General features: G+C 45.5%; 1 protein-coding gene across 1 annotated transcript in view; it reads left to right on the forward strand.

The window, feature by feature from the left end:
* The first annotated feature begins 487 nt into the window (after window positions 1–487).
* The window catches only part of FADS6 (fatty acid desaturase 6), a 178,449-nt gene continuing 158,173 nt past the window's right edge, over window positions 488–20,763 (forward strand). Inside the window, exon 1 of the mRNA XM_085617082.1 lies at window positions 488–1,400. Within this exon, the coding sequence (XP_085473208.1) occupies window positions 740–1,400 (661 nt within the window). The 5' untranslated portion in view covers window positions 488–739. The remainder of the gene's footprint in view (window positions 1,401–20,763) is intronic.

Raw genomic sequence — 20,763 nt, forward strand, 5'->3', positions numbered from 1 at the left:
CTGGCGGTGCCTCCTGTGCAGGGCAGCGTGACTGGTCAATAAGCAGTGTGGAGCCATGGTAATGTGCACGGGTTTTGTGGGGGGCACGGCACCCACTGGGGATACCTTTTCTGATGGCAGTGTCTCTTGTGAAAGTCACTCAAACTGGGGCGAATATCTGGGTTGCAAGTGCACGTGCAGGTTTTTGCATAACTGCTACCCTTGCCATCCCCAAGCCCCCACCCTCCTTCTTTCAGAGCACCGGCCTACAGCAGCAGGGATGTTCCTTTCAGTGTGATCCGGTGCCCTCTGGGCGAGGTGTCAAGGAGCAATAAATAAATCTCCGTGAGCGAAACATTTTAAAAGATGGATGGAAAGAGAGAGCATCAGGGACCATGTGTAGGAGGAGGGGAAATATGGATTGTGTAAATAAGAAATGCATTTACCGAGAAACAGCTATGTGCATTGGAGACAGGCCCTCGCCCAAGGGCAGCTTCCCAGTGCATGATTTAAGGAACAGGTCCTTCCAGTGCGAGTGTATGTGCGGGACACCTTGGATGCATGCGGCTGCTCCGCGGCCCTTCCTGGGATGTGTCATTAGCCTGGGCTGACAGTGCAGAGTCTAGCCGGGTTCCTGCCTCGCGAGCCCGTGACGGGATGGCCCATTAGACCGAGCTGACTCTGCTGATTGAAGCTGGGCTCGTGCTGCGCGAGGCTCTGTCCCGGGAGGGTGGAGAAAAAGCTCCACGGTGGGACAGAGATGCAGCCAGCAGGTGCCGCGTCCCATCCGGTGCACCACCGGGCGAGCGAGGGCTCCGACCCACCCCGCGACCCAGAGGGGGCGTTCCGAGCTCTGCCCGCCAAGGACACTGCCGTCCCCGACTCCTGTCCGAGCCCTGAAGAGGAGATGCGTGGCCAGGTGACCCCCAGAGAGGAGGTGTCCTTGGAACAAAATCCGGATGCCTGTTCGAGCCCGCAAGAAGGATGCTTCAGAGAGGAGAGTGACCAGGTTTCGGGGAAGGAGGTCACACCGTCTCCTGATCCGCCAAATCCGGAGCAGGTGCTTCTCAGATGGAGGAACAGGCAGCAGCGAGGCCTGAGGCTGGACTCAGAAGACGCCGGCCAAGGAGATCCAGGGACACTAATGAGTGCTTCTCCTCTAGGCGGCCACCGGCTGGCTTCTGAGAAGGAGGATGAGGAGAAGAAGGACGAGGAGAAGGACGAGTCTGCGGCTCCCCTCCTCTCAGGTGGCCCCGCCGGACCGTGTCCGAGGTCACCACCGGACGGGGCCCCGTGGGAGGAACCCCTGATGGGGGAGCTCTCCTCTATGGTCCAGACCCTGGTGAAGAGCAGCAGCTGGTGGGAAAGACACGGGTTCGACTGCGCTCTCATTGCCGTGGCCTTCCTCGTCCTGCCGGCAGGTAACGCCACGGACAGCGCCTGCGGGTGCAGGGCCTTCACAGGGGCTGGGGAGGAGCGAGGCAGCAGGCAACGGTAATGTGTGGGAGAAAGTTTCTGATAAGTGAGAGTGGTGGGCGGACACCAGTGAGCCCGTGAGAGTGATGGGGGTTTGAAGATAGGAGTATAGGAAAAGGGGTATCAGGCCGGGGCAGTGATTTGTAGAGAGTCTGAGGCCAACAAAGGGTGGGGGAAGGCCCGTCGGGCGCGGTGAGAGAGTCTAAGGCATTGGAGAGGGGAGTAAGTTGCGGCCACGAGGCATGAAAGGATGAAATGGAGAGGGATTGTCGGGGAGGGGAGATAGAGAGAAAGCGAGCCCCAGACAAGGGAAGACGATCGACGGGGAGACAGCTTGGGGCATGAGACAGGAATTGGGTTTATGAATAGTCAAATCTGAACCCTGCGGCGCAGCTAGACCCAAACTCATAGGGGGGCTAACACTCCCAGACAGGGCTGGCCCTAGCACTGGTCGCACACGGTGCAAGTCTTTTTTTGTGCCCCCTTCCCCATTTCCTCCTCTTCCATTAATTCCCTTGCTACTACTCCCCAACAATGCACCTCATCTCTTTATAGCACCTTTCTGACAAACATTTCATTTTTTTAGGGCCACTCATAGTTTACTCCCACTCACTTCTGTGATCTACATGGTACACATTCTTTGTAGCAGGCATATTAACCCTCTGGGCTTTGTGGGTGGCAGGAGTGCCCATGTGAGTGCACGGTGAGCCATGCGACAGTGAGAGCATAGGGTAAGAGGAGTGACTGCAGGGTGAGTGAGGTGACCATATTTTGGGTGCAGATTTAAGTGCAGAGTGGGACGCATTAACGCATGGTTAGCGTGGGTTTGTTTGAGTCAGATTGCAGATTGAGCAGTGAGGGGGACAGGTGAGTCAAGTGTCACATGAGTGCAGGATGAGTAGAGTGCTCTTGTGACTGCAGGGTGAGGTACAGGGTGAACAGCGCAAGTGTATTGTGAGCACAGAGTGATCACTGTGAGTGCAGGGTGAGTAGGTGAATGGTGTGAGTACGTGATGATCAGTGTGAGTGCATTGTGATGGATGTGACTGCAGGGTCAGCGTGAAAGTGGAGGGTGAAGAAAGCGGAGTGAGTTGTATGAATGCAGGGTGCATTCCCAGACACTTGAAGTAACTCAGCATGTTATTGAGGGTGGCGTAGGGTTTCAGGTATAAGTTAAACTATTGCTATTATGGCATTAATCAGGGATCGAGGGTGGAGGAAATAAATAATGTGCTGATCCTGCAACAAACTTCCAGTCTTATGATTAGGGTTGCTAGCTCATTATTTTGATGTCCCAGGTGGCACAAAAATAAGCAGTCACCTAAAGCTGTATTTTCAGCACTTATCTGTGCATACTTCGACCAGCAAATATAAATTGAAAGCAATTGTAACTGTATTCTAGGGCTGCCTGAATGATCAATGACTGATAATTAAAGGGAACAAAGACAGAAAAGTCACATAACAAATGAATACATACTTTTTTATTTATAACTCTATTTAGTTTCAAGACAAGGTCTTTGCAGGCTCTTTAAACAACACATGGCTGGCATTTTTTTTTGGCAACCCTACTTTATATTCCTTTTCAGGAAATTCATTCTCACTCTATGGCAGTAATTATAAAATACAAATGTAAGGAATAGGCAGAGCGGGGGCCGAGGGGGTACTGGAACCAGAAAAAAAAGTACGCCTCGGTAACCAGTTTACAAAGGTATGTAAGCATGCAAATGGTCTTTTAAAGATCTGTGAAAAATTCGGACGTGCCGGAGAAATAACTCCAGACACTGCCCAGCCGAGCCCACAGCAGCAGCCCCAGGCTGATACGACGGGGGGGGGGGGCAGGGGTGCTTCAGCCCTTTCAGCCACATGGGCGTTGCGCGCCTGTCTGTACCCCAATAATAATGGGCACCAAGGAGCTGTGTGGGCATCTTTCGGTGATACTTGTATGTTTATCTTTATAATTGTACCCCTCATTGGTGTGTTTTGCATGAGACCTCTACAGAAATGCTGCATTGGAATGGTGCTTCTTAGGATTCTGTGGAAGGCAAGCAGCCACATGGTCTGCAAATAGGCATTAGTATGTGTGTGTGTGTGTGTCTGGCAGTGGCGGCTGGTGACATTTAAAAGTGGTAAGGTGTAAAATTATTGTCATACTGCACCACAGTGAGCGAGCGTATCAAGCGAGCCGGAACAACCTGCTGGGAGTTCCTCCCCCCAAGCAAATTTTGAAAAAAGAGTGGACAACTGGTGCATTTTTAAGCAAATTTGAGAAAGCAGGAAGGATAATAAAGCAATTGTGAAAGTGCAGTTATTACATTAATAAAGAGATGTCATATTACATAGGTAGCTGCTTATTCAGTATAACCACAGAGCTTCATAACAGACTTCGAGATACAATGCATTGCTGAGTACCTCACAGATGAGGCGGCCTCAAGAAACCTTTATCAGCAGCAAAAAGACCCCCATAGACTCAAGCAAGCAGCAGTCAGGGACACAGTGAATTCTGGTGATCTTTCACTACTTTTTTAGGGGAGACAGACATACAACTCTTTTGTACTTTATCACTAGACAACACAATATTCACGTTTCATACAGTTGTATACAAAAATCGTGCCAGGATTATCGGCACAGCAAGCCAAAATGCATTTTGTCCTTGGCACCTCCCTACCAGCAAAATAGTCACATTTACAGCTCCCGGATGCCACACAGTATACTCTTGCTATCTGGTAGCCCTGCAAGGCACCTGTCTTATCTGATCTTAAGGCCTGCCCTTAAGCTGCAATGATGGCATTCCGCTCTAACACAATCTAAAATATTGCTTTGCCTGCGCTTCAATGAATTTCAATGACTGTAAACAAATGTCAATTTCCAGATTACAACATATAAAACATATAAAAGGGCATTCATTGATTGCAAAGAGTATTTTTTTGCATGCGTGTGTCAAACGTGGCTGAAAATAATGCTTACTTGACAACTGCTTTTTATTCACTGCACAGAAAAAAAAATCCTAGGCCTTATAGCATAAGTAGTTTCGCCTTTCTAAAAACATTCTTGTCCGTCAATGTTATTTATCGCTATCGACTGATTCCAAATACTTTCTCCTCTCTCGTAAGTATGGGTGGCCCAGTTCTGACAGCAGGGTCAGCTCTCTGCAGAGGTGACTAAAGATTGTACATTTGTAAAGACAGTACCTTGAACAGCTTTTTCCATCTCAGGGTGAGGAGGGCGAGGGCTGAATCTTGTCACACGCACCATGCTGGAACTTGGTGATACTCTTTCAAAATATGGCTTTGGAGTTTAAAATGTCTAAAGTGCAGCAGACTCCAAGTTTTAAGCAAAGGCCAGGCCACGCGAGAACCCAGGAGAGCTTTCACTAGCTAGGTATTCAGCAGAGGAGCACCGAAAGGAATGTTCGCAATCTCTCACCTCGTTCTCCTTTTATACGGATAAAATGTTCACTTTGCGTACCTTCAATTCGTCATTCAGCTTAGTTGCATAATCCAAGTAAAAAACTTAACAAGGGATGAAATTGAATCACGGAGAGCAGGGCATCAGGGCACTTTACGAGAAGATTGCATGCTTATGCGCTTTAGTGTGTTTTAAAGAGTAGATTTTTGTTCGTCTCCTTTGGGGTGTTTAACACAGCCTCTCGAGACCACGCCACCACCTGCACCATTTGGGTGGTATTGATTACATATACACAGGACAGCAGAGCTGTCTCTCACCATCCAAATGCCATAGACTGTGTACAGACATCGTCTAATCTGGCAACCCAGAGAAGTGTATATTTAACAGCAGGGCGTTCCCTCAAAGCACATAGATGGTGCAGGCTGAAGTTTTGTTAATCGGAGAACCCTTATAATTCCCACAGATGCTCCTATACAACTGAGCAATCCCTCACGTGTACATAGATGGTGTGTGCAGGCAGAGGCTCGCTGCTCAGGGCGGGAAGTTAACACTAACATTCACCCAGATTAGCGGCCACTCTTTCTATATGTTTAACAAGCAGTCCCGGCTGGCAAAAAGGGCGGGTGGGTTCGCGCGGGGGAGGGGGGATGGAAGTGGGGCGGTCACAGTAATATATATAAAATAAAAAACACCTTCCTCCGCGACTGCATCCCGCGCCGCCGCCTCAGTTCCTGCTGCTCCTGGCACGTTATAGGCAGCCTCCTTCCTCCTGCTCCCTTAAGCCAATCACAACGCTGCAATGGCAGCGTTGTGATTGGTGAGGCGCAGCGCAGAGCGCCCCAGCCGGGCACTTTTCTCTATGTAGGCTGCATGCAGCAGCCTACATAGAGAAAAAGGGGGAGTGCCCATGACTGTTTTGTTCGACCAAACAGTCAGTACCCACAATAGTGGGTAAGCCACTCCCCGTCTGCCCTCGAGCAGGACCGAAATTAAATAACAACCTGAATGAACAGGTAAAAAGAACCTAACCTTAAGGCGTCGGAAGAGCAATTGAATTCCGAATACCAGAACAAAGAAAAGGGCAATACTTTTCTTTACTTGAGTCCCCTCACTCACCAGGGTTTCCCCACGGTGACATGCTTCATCATTGGGGTCCTCCCAGTCCTCTACGGGCTGGGGCGTGCTGCGACTTGCGGATGACGTAGGAGCACTTAAAACAGACTATGTGTAGTGCAGGTGTAGTGCAGTGAAAGGAGTGGGACAAATTAATTAAAATAATCAACTAGTGGGCCAAATATATTTTATTCTTGCTCCTAGCTAATTGGTTAAAAACAGGGTAATATGCTAAAGGCCCTAAAAATAATGAATAGGTGTACCTAGCATATGGTCAACTAGTTTCGAGCTTCCCCAGCTCTTCTTCAGGACTGCACCGGGACCAGCCCAGTGTAAGAAACCACTCCTAGTAGACCAAATTATGGTGAAAAAAGTGAGACGCTGCAGCTAATAGGCATGCGTTTAAGTTAATACATACGTAAATATACGTCTGGTAATATATGTATTGAAGCACCAATATGCCTCATGGTCAACGGAGGGGGTGTGGAAATCTCGTACACTTGTACGTTGAAGACCACACTCTGGTAAACCTACTGGAGCCCAAAGCCTCTCGGACCGTCGAGCAGGACCGCCCACCTGCCCGCCCCCAACCAGGCACTTCTGCTTTCTCACAGTGCGAGAAGCAGAAACATAAATGGTAGTTTTACCATTTATGTTTTTGCCTTCTCGCACTGCAGGAAAGCAGTGGGACGACGCCCCCATGCCCCAATGGGGGAGCCGCCACTACTGTCTGGCAAAGCCACCCCTAGCTGGCAGGGAGCGCAGATGACGAGGCAAACATCATGAACAGTTGAATGCAAATTTTGTCTGAAGATTGTGCAAAATCCCCAGGCCGCCATCGTGGCTCAGCAAGGAGCCAATTCCTCTTTAGAGATCATACTTTTAAGGTTATATACCACTCTATAAATCCACTGGACCAGAGAGGGTCTTTAATTTGGGTAGACCACGTTCAACCCCAAAGAAAATAAATGTTTGGATCCTGCTAAGTTGGACGTAGAGGCTTCTTTGAGTCATAAAATAACTCGCCTGTTGGCAGTGTCTGTCTTCGTTCAAAGCTTTCCTTAGAACTCTAGGTGTTTAATGACGTAGTTTATATTGTGCAGTATCTACCTCCAATAAATAATAGATGTTTCTATCAGTTAATCTGATAGTACCTCACTTTCCCAACTAGAGTCAGACTGTTTCAGAGAGGCTTTTGGGGCCGGCCACTCAGAAGCATCAGAGATGAGACTGCACGTGCTCCCTACAGACATTGATGCTTGTTATTGAGCCTGGAAATGCAATGTAGGGCCTCATTATGAGTTGGCCTGTTATTGGTGCAATATTTATAGCGCCTCCTAAAATCTCACTTCGCTGAGTCCGAATTTATCAGGAGCTATATTCACCACACAATTATTAGTTTTCCCAAGTAATTGGGAATAATGTGAGGTACTTGGTGCTTTTTTACTGGGCATGTTTCCACAGATAAATGGCAGCAGGTTTGACCTACTAAAATGTATCCTGGGATTGTAATATTTTTATAGCACTATTTATAATTTCGATATGTGCAGTAACAGCAAATAATGTACATCACCCAATAGTAGACCAGCAATCATTGAGCAGAAGCGTCAAAGTGTGAAGTCTCTTGTCAGGCTTCTCCAAGGAGTAGCTCATCAGCTACTGGTAGCTTTCTGTCTATCTCTCCTGTCGTAGCCCAGCCCACTACATTTGAAGATTTTGATTGGCTAAATTAATGTGTGTCTACCAAAATCGAAAAGTGTGTATATGAGACGAAAATGTGTGTATTTCCAGAACTCATATATTGATATTTGGACACAAATAGTTGGATTTGCAAAATATATTAAAACTCATATTTGAGTTATAGATTTTGTGGCAATGGAGAGGCTTATTACTCATATTATTACCTTGGTACCCGGGGCATTGCAGTTGTGGCTGTTATGAATTATCCACGTAAACGCATTCCAAATTGACAAAGCCTTTTTGACATTACAACTGGTAACCCTCCCTGACACACTGAGACTATCACTGCTGGTAATCTTGCATGGGGTGCCCACTAATGTGATCTTGTCTGCTTTGATTACAATTATTATTAGTACCTCTGGATAATTTTATTTGAGTATAAGTTGCTCTTATTACAAAAAAGCTTGGAGACCCTGCTCTAGCTCATCACAAAGAGATTTAAAGAAGTAGTTTTAGTTAGGGCATCTTGTTTACAATTTAGTTGTGAAACGCACAAAAGGTAATGCGAGGCTGCTTGTATAAGGTCTAACCTCTAGCAATCGCTCGGGGCAGCCCTCCCACCCATCATTCTTTTGCTCACTTTGCCACCTCAGTTTGGACCCAGCCATATGCAAATCAGCCTTGACCCTGCTCCTCATGGGAATATTCCAACCTGAACTAAGCCAGGTCTTCCCTGAACTGGAACACAAGCAACCTAGGACCGATTTCACCCTAGGTATGGGTACTTGATGAAATTGTAAAGTGGTATTTTGAACTTCCAATATTCATATCTGAGACTCGGTGTTTACTCTCCACTAGTGGATTTCTTTGTTTATAACAGACTTTCGACCTTTGCCTGGTCATTGGTAACAGGGTAGTTTCAGAGACCAGTGGGCACAAAGCAAAAACAAATACGGGAACTTTCAGGGGAACAACATAAGAAATGCAGGGAGAGTAACTATGGCATCCAGTTGAAAACATTTATGGTTAGAGCACAGTGCTATATCATGGTTGGGTAAATCCCAAAATACCTCTGAGCAGTGGGCCACCTCTTAAAATTGCCTCCACAGATACCAGAATGTGGAGCTAGGCTGCAAGAAGTGTCTGATCTTCCTGATCCACCAGCAATGGGTGGTTTTGATGTATTTATGAACTTTCCTTCCTGCAACTACCTTCCAGAACCCTGCTGCTTTTCCTGGAGTCTTTAGAAAGTCTATAAGTGCCATCTATTTGAAAGAGAAGTGACAAAGGACAGCGGTACACTCACACATATCTGCTATGAAAAGGAATTTGATATTCCGGCCACTGCTCAGCATCTGGAAAATAGAGACCGGCCATATCTGTAGACGAAGGCCGTCAATAGTGACCAGCCCTTATCCATACATGGCAAACAGGCGTGGGGTTGAGTGGAAAGGTAGAAACTCCGGGTGGGTGTCAGAAAAGGTGTTCCGCAATGATCATGTGGTTGTCTTATCATCATGCATGACATCACATCGCAATATGATGCTCTTTGTTACAAAGGTCTAATCATTTGAGCTAGGAAAACATACTAATAGATTATCATTTAGTACCTTTGGCAGTATCCTGTTCCAGGGTTACAAACCTTTTATGGAGGCAGCTATTCTGACAGCATTCGTTATTAATAAAACCTTTCTGCTTGCCTACACCTGCATGGACTATAACTATAATCTCTTGCAATACAACTAGAATGTTGCATGGCCGAAAGTCCTCTCATCGCTGTGGAAGCTGCCCCACTACTCATGTTCGATTGGTCTGGTCTTTTCTGTTTGTTTCCGACAGTGGAATAAGAATCTGTGGCTCCACTTGAGGCTTTGCATGATACTGTGACAGTCACCAGCAGAGCACAGGGCTCTGCAGGCTCAATGGGTGCATCCATAATATATCTGTACTTGCAGTCAAGGGTGGCCAGTACACCCTGACACGAGGCTTCGGGGTTACTGAAGACTGGTGGCACCAGACCTTAGTTCAGTGGTATGACTTTTTACCTGTGCTCATGCCTGTAAACTCCATACAATGTCCCATAAGTAGGGTTCTTCTTTCCCCCTTGTTTTGTGGTACTGTGTGACTTGTTACATATTGCAGCATATCCAAAATAGCATGTGCATGATGAAAGGTGTCCCAGCACTCCCCTTTTCCTTCTGTGATGACTCTGGAGACCATAACTAAGTGAGCCTGGGGGCATATTTACGATACCCTTTGCGTCAGTATTGCACCACACAACATGTTGCAAATTAAAAACGAGATTTATGATTCCCCGCAAGGCCACCTTATGTGGCTATGGGGGGCTTCATAAATCTCAAGTAATGTAATGCATCGCAAATCGCTGCCTGCATTACTCTATGCCAGGAAGGCGTTTCCATGGACGTTGTGTACGTGTTTCACACAACATTTAAGGATTTGATGCATTCCCAGATTTACCAGAAGTGCTGGACCTGGGAATGCACCAAAAACCTACGCCACCCCAGGTGAGGCATAACGAGGAGAAATATGTTTATTTCCCCTCGTGTATTCCTATTTCTGAGTGTGCTGCATTCTGCATTACAACAAACAAATGATGGACGGAATGCTGACAATGCAGACATTCTCCCCCAGTCAAGAGATCTGGGTTAAATCCATCGTTCTTTTGCCCACTACGCCACCCCATACGCCATAGGTTGGCAGGGTATGCTCAGACGTGAGTCCCTTGCTCACTTTGCCACTGGATTCAAGCAAGCCTGGCTGAAGACGGCTGAAATGCCAGAAACCGGTCCTAGGAAGCTTGTTTCTGGTCCAGGGAAGGCATGGCTTGGCAGTTCGGGCTGGACTGTTCCCATGAGGCACAGGGTCTGACTGATTTGCATATGGCCATGTCTGAACTGGGGTGGCAGAGTGGGCTAAAGAATGGTGATGGATCAAACCCAGATCTGTTGACTGGGTGTGAGTGTTTGATTGGTTCTGATGCTCCGTCCATCACCACCCCCTTTTGTACTGCTTTGTTCGCCATAAGTTGGCAGGGTATGCTCAGACGTGAGTCCCTTGCTCACTTTGCCACTGGATTCAAGCAAGCCTGGCTGAAGACGGCTGAAATGCCAGAAACCGGTCCTAGGAAGCTTGTTTCTGGTCCAGGGAAGGCATGGCTTGGCAGTTCGGGCTGGACTGTTCCCATGAGGCACAGGGTCTGACTGATTTGCATATGGCCATGTCTGAACTGGGGTGGCAGAGTGGGCTAAAGAATGGTGATGGATCAAACCCAGATCTGTTGACTGGGTGTGAGTGTTTGATTGGTTCTGATGCTCCGTCCATCACCACCCCCTTTTGTACTGCTTTGTTCGCCATAAGTTGGCAGGGTATGCTCAGACGTGAGTCCCTTGCTCACTTTGCCACTGGATTCAAGCAAGCCTGGCTGAAGACGGCTGAAATGCCAGAAACCGGTCCTAGGAAGCTTGTTTCTGGTCCAGGGAAGGCATGGCTTGGCAGTTCGGGCTGGACTGTTCCCATGAGGCACAGGGTCTGACTGATTTGCATATGGCCATGTCTGAACTGGGGTGGCAGAGTGGGCTAAAGAATGGTGATGGATCAAACCCAGATCTGTTGACTGGGTGTGAGTGTTTGATTGGTTCTGATGCTCCGTCCATCACCACCCCCTTTTGTACTGCTTTGTTCGCCATAAGTTGGCAGGGTATGCTCAGACGTGAGTCCCTTGCTCACTTTGCCACTGGATTCAAGCAAGCCTGGCTGAAGACGGCTGAAATGCCAGAAACCGGTCCTAGGAAGCTTGTTTCTGGTCCAGGGAAGGCATGGCTTGGCAGTTCGGGCTGGACTGTTCCCATGAGGCACAGGGTCTGACTGATTTGCATATGGCCATGTCTGAACTGGGGTGGCAGAGTGGGCTAAAGAATGGTGATGGATCAAACCCAGATCTGTTGACTGGGTGTGAGTGTTTGATTGGTTCTGATGCTCCGTCCATCACCACCCCCTTTTGTACTGCTGCATTCTGCATCACACATAGAAAGAGGAACAAGCCTCAGGGGATTGTTTTTGTGCAGGAAGGTGCCCCTTCTTCACAAAAGCAATCCACCTTACAATGCATGCACTCTTTCAAGGGTGCCTGCATTGGCACTAGGCAGCCAAAAGGACATCAGCTTCAGGGAAAAGGCAGGAATGTGCCGTATTGGCTTAAATACGACACATTTCTGCCCTTTCCATGTCCCGCAGTGCAGCAAAGGGGCTTACTGCACTGAACTGCACTGCACTGCGTGACTCGGCCATGAATATAGCCCCTAGTTTTTTAGGTCGAGCCTAGCATTGCAGCGGATACGCTGCTCGCTTTGAGAGGCATGCAGTATTCAGTATAGCATGGAAGCATTGTGGAAAATCCGCCCACTCTCTGCCCACTCTCCGCCCATCTTTTTCATTGGCTTAGGTCCAAAATGATGCCTTCCGATTGGTTTTAGGCTTGTTAGTCCCTCCTCATGACAGCCATGGCGTCATTTGTATCCTTCCATGGTTACTGGCCTCTTAACTCCAAAATTGTTTTCTTCCCTGTCTCCCCCCGCTTCCTCCCGCAGTCCGTGACTTTTCGACCCCCTTACCCCCACTCCCATTTGTGCCCTTTCACCTGCCCACACTCCCGTTTCCAATGCAATAGGTCTCGCATAAATGCAAGTCCTATTGCATTGCAAATGCTTGTTGTCAAAGGCAGTGAGTACGGAATGACTAATTAATACCAGGTATTCCCCCTGGCCTCCAGAACCTCTGGCAGGATCCACCTTGCCATGGATCAAAGAGGATTAAAGATTTGAACCCAGACTGTGCCCTGGTTTGCAATGGCAGCGCCGTCTAATTTTGATAAATACTGTACACTTCCGGCCAGTAGTTGTACTTTGTCTGAAAGTCTGAAGGAGACTCAATGCAGAAGCTCAGAAAGATGTTAACTAAGCCAGTCACGAGGGGGTATCATCCAGGGTGGTTTTCCCCAGTCCTCTCTCTTTTTCAGGGCCCCAGACAGTCCCTGCAAAATGTATCACAGAATCAGGCCTTGTATGATTTTATTATATGTTCATAACCAAGGAGGAAGCTTCCACCAAGTGTTCCCATGTGCTACAGCCGCTCTAAATATTTTCCCGGAGATTGTTTTTAACTTGATGAGGTTTATTGTTTTTATTTTGATGACTTTCTCCTTCTGCCAGAAAACCAACACATTTCTCCAAAAATATCAATGAACAATACAGTGTAATGAGGGACCTTTTCAAAAGGTAAAGATAAGTCAAATAACCATTGCTTATGTTTATTTATGTCCAATAGTACATAAAAAGGTTAAGCAACATTTCAAAACATGCACAGAAACTCCCAATAGGTGTAGCAGTTGTGATAGTTGTAATGAGGACATGCCCCGAGAAGGCATGCCAAAGCTCCTGACAAACAATGACTTACTCATTGAAGATGTCCTCACCCTCCATTGCATCTGATGCTGTGACTCAGGCAGTGCTGGAATGACAACCAGTCTGGAATGCAGTCTGGCACGACGCGGGGAGAGCCACGCCCAGAATGACTGACTCTGTTAACTCCCCTACCGAATACATAATTCATTGTGTCAAATTTTTAAACACTCCATCATGATTGGGATTTGGTGGAAGGTAAATAATAGCCACTATTAGATCTTTATTATCAGCCTGGGCAATACCTTTACCAATTCCCTTAAATCGAGACAGTGCTACTGCAACATATTCCTTGTATTCAGTTAGTATTCTTTTGCTTTTTATGTTTAATTTTACTGATACTAATGACATAATTCCACGAACTTCCCCTTTATGGCTTTCTTGTCATATGCCATATATATCCGCGAATATAGCAAATTCTGCTTCCAATGTTACCTGCAAGGCGAGCTGATGTCGTTTGATTTTCAACCAGTGCAGGCATTAACATTCCCAATTCCTTATCATGCCTGCAATATTCCAGGACCTCAAATGAACCACAGTATGTGGGTATCAGGAATAAAAATGGTTTGCCTCTGTATTTGCTGGATTAATTACCGCTGCTATCCAATTCCAATCGTATTCTTCTGTTATTGTCAGTTTTCTTCATCATGACACCTGTATAACTTCGGCTCTGAGAATTTGTTTCCGTAACATATATCAATGCCTCCCCCTCATCTTGAAATCTGTGGCTAGCGTGTTGGTTTACCACCGTTCTTTCATCCCCAGGCCCAGGTTATGTCATTAAGGGGCAGTCGCAATGACCTCATATGTTGGGTTGGTTCTTGTATATCATAGCCCACGAATCTCATTATATCTACGGCATTTAAGAGTTGGTGAACCACTCTCCTCGAATAGACTTGCACCATCCCTTTTGGCCATTCTATATTACCTTGCACATTTGAAAGGAGAGAGACCAGTAAAATATCTTTGATGATTATTTTGCTTAATGTCAACACTGCTCTTAAAATTGCCAACATTATAGACTGGTTTGAAAATAAGCTAGAATCACAATCCGAAAATAAATCCAGGAAATGTAGTGATTATTTCCTTAGAGGCTCCAGCGTATTCTAATTGGTCACTTACTTTTATTAGAACCTCTTCATGCTTATTGCACTTTAGTTCCTTTTATTCTCCCATACTGAGGGTATACAGCTCTTCTGCCTTCATTAAAGTAACATTTCTTTGGCCCAAGGCTTGAGTACTTTTGTTCTTCACCTTCTTTTCTCTGTCTTGATTCTCTTCCCTCTGGTTAGATTCAGTGGTCACTAGTATTTATTTATAAAGTTTTATATAGCGCGAACGTGACCCACGAGGGTATCAGAGTGCTTTACAGTATAAGAACATAAATGGTTGAGGTGGTATACACGCATTCAAATGTGTCAATTTGTACAAAAGAAATATAAAAATATATGAATAACAAACAGAGGACCGTGACTCTGCAGGACGTTGTACAATAGACAGTTAATGAACATTAGGTGATTGTGCTAGCAAACATACATATTATAACCTCAATCGATTCACAATGGATATAAAGTGTATAGATAACCAAGGGGGACCCACATCCAGCTAAGCTTTACACTACATACAGTTATTGAGCAATAAGGGCTGTGATATAAGTCTTACATACAATAGTCTCGTCCAATCCACCTGAGATAGGCAATGGTATTCGGATCTTAAAGAAGACTCGGTGACATCCTAGAATTAAATCTTAGGACATGAATTTGTTCATTAGTAGTATTTTTACTTCTTTTTTGAATGCGGTAAGGGAAGTGATTCCACGCACTACTGGAGGTAAAGAGTTCCAAATCGTGGGTGCAATCCCTGAGAAAGCACTACAACCAGTACTCCTCTTATGGAAGGATTGAGGTTTCAGAAGGAAAGTGCTCGCACTTCGTAGTTGTCTGCAGCCTCCAGACCTTTCCAGCTTTAGAGCCAGGTAACTGGGTGTATTGTTGTGAATTGCTTTGTGTGTCATGCAGGCCACTTTAAGGTATATTCTTACCTCGTAAGCTAACCAATTCAGGGCTTTCAGGGTTGCTGAGATGTGACTATTTCTTTTGGTTCCTGATACCAGTCTAACCGCAGCATTCAGTGCTGCTCTCAGCGGAGCCAACTTGTATTTAGGGAGACCACAGAGGTTGGTGCTTCCGTAGTCTAATCTTGGTAGCACTAGGGCTTGTACTGCCATTTTTAGATCAGCCTGAGGGAGGAAGGGTTTGAGTTTCCTTAATATACTCAGCTTGTGATTAGCTCCCTTGGTGGCAATAGAGATGTGCGACTGCATATTCAGATGTTTGTCTATGGAGATTCCTAGGGATTTTGCTGAGTCAATGATGAGGGGGACACAGTCAAAGGAAGTTAGGTGTTTTAACCATAGGTCTAACTTTGGTGTATGGCTCGGTGGCGAGATGAGAATGAATTCTGTTTTTTTGGTATTCAACATGAGGTGGTTATTAGTGAGCCAGCTTTGCGTGTTCAGTAGTATAGTATTGAGGGCAATGAAGTCATCTGGCGAGGTGATTTTCAGATACAGCTGGGTGTCATCCGCGTACAGGTGATATAGAATGTTCGCTGATTTCGGTGCGTTCGCCACAGGCTCCATTAGGAGGTTGAAAAGAATGGGTGATAGGGCATTCTGAGGAACACCAAGAGTCACCATAGAGCGTTGCGTGAGTGAATCCTTCATCTTGATTCTTTGAGTTCTGTTGTTCAGGAAGTAGGAGAACCATTGCAAAACTGTCCCCGAGAGGCCCATCCTTCGTTCCAATAGGGACAGAAGGTTGTCATGCTTGACCGTATCGAAGGCGGAGGACAGATCAAAAAGTATCAAAAAGTATCAATAGGCATGATTCATTGTGGTCAAGCATTTTTAGTATGTCATCCATAATGTGTGTGAGTGCAGATTCTGTGCTGTGTCCTTGGCGGAAGCCCGATTGGTGACTGTCTAAGAGGTTGTAATTCTCAATGTGGTTGTATAATTGAATTTGTACACATTTCTCCAATAGTTTCGCCAAAGTGGGGATGTTGGTTATAGGACGGTAGTTGTTTAGATCAGATGGAGTGGCGTCAGCTTTCTTTAGTATAGGTGTGACCTGCCCTATTTTAAGGCAGTCCGGAATGACACCTTGACTCAGGGATGCATTTACAATTTTAGCCCATAATGGTAGGATAGATATTTTAACATTTTTTTAACAGGGCAGAAGGCAGGGGGTCAGAGAAATGATTGGAGGGGTTGATTGCTTGAAGAGTGTTCTCGATAATTTGTTGAGAGATTTGCGAGAAGGTGTGCCATGAGGCATTGTTTTTTGTGACTTCCCCTGGATTATTAAAATGTACTTCGAATAGAGCGCCCCATTTAGAATCTTGGACCATAGTTTGCGGGGAGGCCATCTTGGATTGTATGTCTAGCTCGATGGTCTTAGTATTTTCGTGGAAGAAATTGGCAAGCACGTCACAGGTAGGTGTGGCCAGGTAATCTAATTCCCAAGAGTTAGTTGGATTGCATGATTGATGCTTGACGATTTCAAATAGTTTTTTTGGCCGGTTGATAGCTTGGTTCAGCTGAGTTCTGAAAAAGTCTGCCTTTGCCTTAAGAATCTTCCTATTGTAAGAATCCCTTAACCTTCTAAGGTGCTCAAGGTTATCAGTGGTAGGAGTCGATTTCCATAGACGCTCTGCAACTCTTAGATGTCTACGCTCCGAGTTCAGACCCTCATTGAACCAAGGTTTGGAAGTCTTAGAGGAGACGTTTGTTTCTTAGAGGGGCGCTGTAGAGTATAGGTTCCAGGATTTCGAGTAACGTGGCATTATAGAAGGTTGTGAGGTCATGTACATCAGTCATGTCCATGATGAGGGTCACAGCGGAGTTGCAACGGTTTACCAAGGAGATGGGGTTGATATTTTGTAAGTTCTGTTTCCATTGCCTTGTTTTTGAGGGTACCACAGAACCTGGTTCCGTTTATTATTAATTTCTTGTTCTCTCTCCAATTTCTTTTCTGAAGGGCTACATTTAGGAAGGTGTAAATCCACTTGTAAGGCACTAACTTTTCTACATGTAGTAATGGTAAACCTATTTGCCAGAGGATTACGTTGTTATACTACTTCTAATCCTGTACAACCGAATTTATGCAATGCAGTATTATTGAAACAGTGCATGCTCAGACCTCTTATGGTAATTTTCCTTCCCCTCTTTCACTTTGTTTTATAACTACCCTTTTTTAATGCTTTTTGTTAAACATTGAGAATTCTTCCCTAGTTTCTTTACTTTAGGCAGCATGGTGATGTTCTCCTTTATTGTACATCGGTCCTCTCTTTTTTCACAATTTAAAGGACAATCATAATTTTCAATCTTCTGCTCCTTGTTGCCCTTGGGTTCGTTTAGCCCTATTGTTTCTCGCAAGAAATGCGTATGCGCGGGCGTCCGCGCATGCGCATTTGTCAGAAGAAGTTGGAAACCAGGAAGAGGGAGCCCCGGAGACGCCGCGCTTCAGGTAAGTGTCTTTACTTTTATTTAATTTACAATTAGGGTATGTTTTAAAAGGAGGGCGGGCGGGAGGTGGGTGGCGTGTAGTGGGGCTACGCGGACCACGTAGTGTGCGTAGATTTGGGCACACTACGCGCTGCTTCACGTAGCCCCACTACGCCCACTACGCCCACCCTTAATTACTCCCACCCGCAGGGAGCAGCTAAAAATAATGCTCTCGGCATCCGGGAGCAATTTTTTCATCAGTTTCCCTGCCAGCTTTACAGATGGCAGTGAAACACATGAAAAGTCCACTCCCAGCCGTCAGGAGCATTTCTCATGCTCCCATACCCTGGGTACCCCGGTTCATAGCAAGAGCCCAGCCCAGTGGGATTGGGCAATTAATGGGCCATTAATGGTTCTGGGATGAGGCAGTGCGGCCCCTCCGTTTTGATGGCAAGTTCGGGACCGAGGGGTTGGGGTTCCCGGGGCTGAAAATGGCCTGGGGAGGGGGTCTAAATGGCCCCCTCCCTCTATTTGTGTATGGCTGAGCCCTGGGGAGGGTGGAAGTCTTCAAGGCCTAAACTGGCCCGGGAGGAAGGGGCGTGCAGTGCCCCTCCAACTATTAGTTAATGGCCGGGCCCTGGGGACCGACACTCCACAGGGCCAGAGGGATGGGCCCTTCTATTCGTATGGGCCCTAGAGGATGCGCTTTCTGGGGAATGGGATCCCAGGGGCTGAAATCGCCCTTGGTAGGGGGCCACACGTGCCCCATCCCACCATTGTCATTTTTTCAGTTTTGCCACAGGTTTGCTGGTCCACTGAATTTGTGGCAAATTTTATAAAACAAAAAACGTTTTTACCCCTCAGTCGGGGTCCCTGTGGAACCCCACCACCAGACCTAGGGGGTCAGGGAAAACGTGTTTTGGGGCCCCCACTTTTTCTCAGATCCACCTGACGAATCACCTCGAAACTTTAGCTGAAGTAATTGCTGTACTAGTTTTGGAAACTTCATGAAGATTCATCAGTTTTGGTAATTTCATTAAGATTTGTCAAACTGTGCTAAAGTTATTATCAAAACAAAAAAAGCTTCATCTGTGGAAAGTTGTTCCTAACTATAACTACCTACTGGCGGCCACCAGTAGGTAATACTACAAAAAAAAAAAAAAAATATATATATATATATATATATATATATATATCATACATACACACTCACACAAACATTGTTTGGTGTTTCCTTGTTTACTTCATTCCTCCTGTGGTGATGGCATCTCATCTCATATCGTGATGAAGAATTTCTAGGTGGGACCATTGAGCATTAATTTTCTGCTTCCGGCATTTTTAACTGTCATTTGTACTGGACACGTCTGACTTTGGGATTGCCTCAGAGCTCTTTCCTTTTTTTTTTTTTATTTTTTTTTTTTTATTTAAGGCTTTTATTACCCCGTGTAAATTCCACAGGGCAGGACACAATTCATACAGATCAACATTTTTTAAAGCACTATACATTATTATTTCCTTAAATCTTTAAACAGTTCATACATAATCATATAATATATACATTGCACAATATCTATTCATTATATTCTGTCTAAATATGCTAATTTGCACTACATTCTTTCCACTTAGTTATGGGCTCCCAAATTTGTATACCTAATCTCCTTCCCTTTTTTCCCTTCCTTGCATAAATTGCCATCTCCAAATTATAAATCTGTGTTAATCTAGCTAACCATCAGTGAAAAGTTGGGGGCAGGGGTGTAAGCCATTCCGCAGCGATACATAATCTCAAAGTTGCCATAGCGATAAATATAAAACAGTCATATTCAGGTTGCCTAACCCTATCGTTAACTCCTAACAGTATAATCACTGGTGTTAAGCTACACTCAAATCCTAGTGACCTAGAAAAGAAGACCTCAATTTCTCTCTGTATTTTTTGCATATGCGGACACGTAGCAAAAATATGCACAATATCAGCCTCTAAGCTTCCGCATCTCGGGCAATTAATGCCTGTTGTCCCTCCCCACTGCGCTATTCTAGCAGGGGTATAATATAATCTATACAAAGTTTTGTAATGTTGTGCCTGGAGGGCCGCGGAACATAATATATTCTGTCCCATTTCTAATGAATCAAAAAAAAATCCTTTCCCTACATCCAGCTTATTTGCCCAGTTTTCCGCATATTTTTCTAGGTCATCCTGCTTAGATTCTATCAATTCCGAGTAAATTCTTTTGATTGTACATTCGGTTCCTCCCTGAATAATCTCCATAATTGAGTTTTTCTTAAATCCTGCCATCCCTCCCTTCTTTGTTACCATATAACTTCTGACCTGTAGATATTTAAAAAAGTCTCTTAGATCCAATCCAAATTTACGTTGTAACTCGAGAAACTGCATTATCCCTTGCCCATCCAAAATATCACCAATCTTATTTATACCCTTCCTTCCCCATGCTTTAAACACAAGATCAGAGAAAATATCTTGAGGTAAGAAGGGATTCTGCCCCATTCTTGTATATCGATTATACCTCCCAAGGCCGAATTTTTTTGCAAACGCTTTCCAGATACAAAATGCTGCATTGACCGTCTTAAATCTGGTTCTTTTAAAATAGCTCGAGTCCATCTGTTTCAAAAAGACATTTTCTGATACAGCTCCTAGTGCTAGGCCGTATATAGCAGTTGTGCTGAAGGGTCCGTGTCCCTCAGATTCTGCCCCCCCAATAAGACCTGACATATATTGCAGGGCAGCTGCCCAATAGTAAAGTTTTAGATCTGGCAATGCCCATCCCCCCTACATCGTGGAAGCGCCATAAATCTCAGTGCCCTCCTCGTCTTACCCTTAGCCCAAATAAATCTATTTACCAGATTCTCTAAAACTTTAAACCACTTATCCTCAAACATTAAGGGAATTGCCCTGAATATATATAGAAATTTCGGGAGGATCAGCATTTTAATGATGTTTGTACGGCCCATGATAGAAAGATGTAAATTATGTAGTCTATCCAGATCTTTTCTCACCTTCAAAATTATTGGAGCCCCCTTCTTTTTTTGCCTTTTTTTTAGGGACTCGGATGAGTTCAAGTCCCAAGATGGATGCCAACACTTCCTGGTTGAAGTGTTGGCAGTCAATTAGAT

Source organism: Triturus cristatus, chromosome 7, assembly GCF_964204655.1.
Source record: "Triturus cristatus chromosome 7, aTriCri1.1, whole genome shotgun sequence".
Taxonomy (NCBI): domain Eukaryota; kingdom Metazoa; phylum Chordata; class Amphibia; order Caudata; family Salamandridae; genus Triturus; species Triturus cristatus.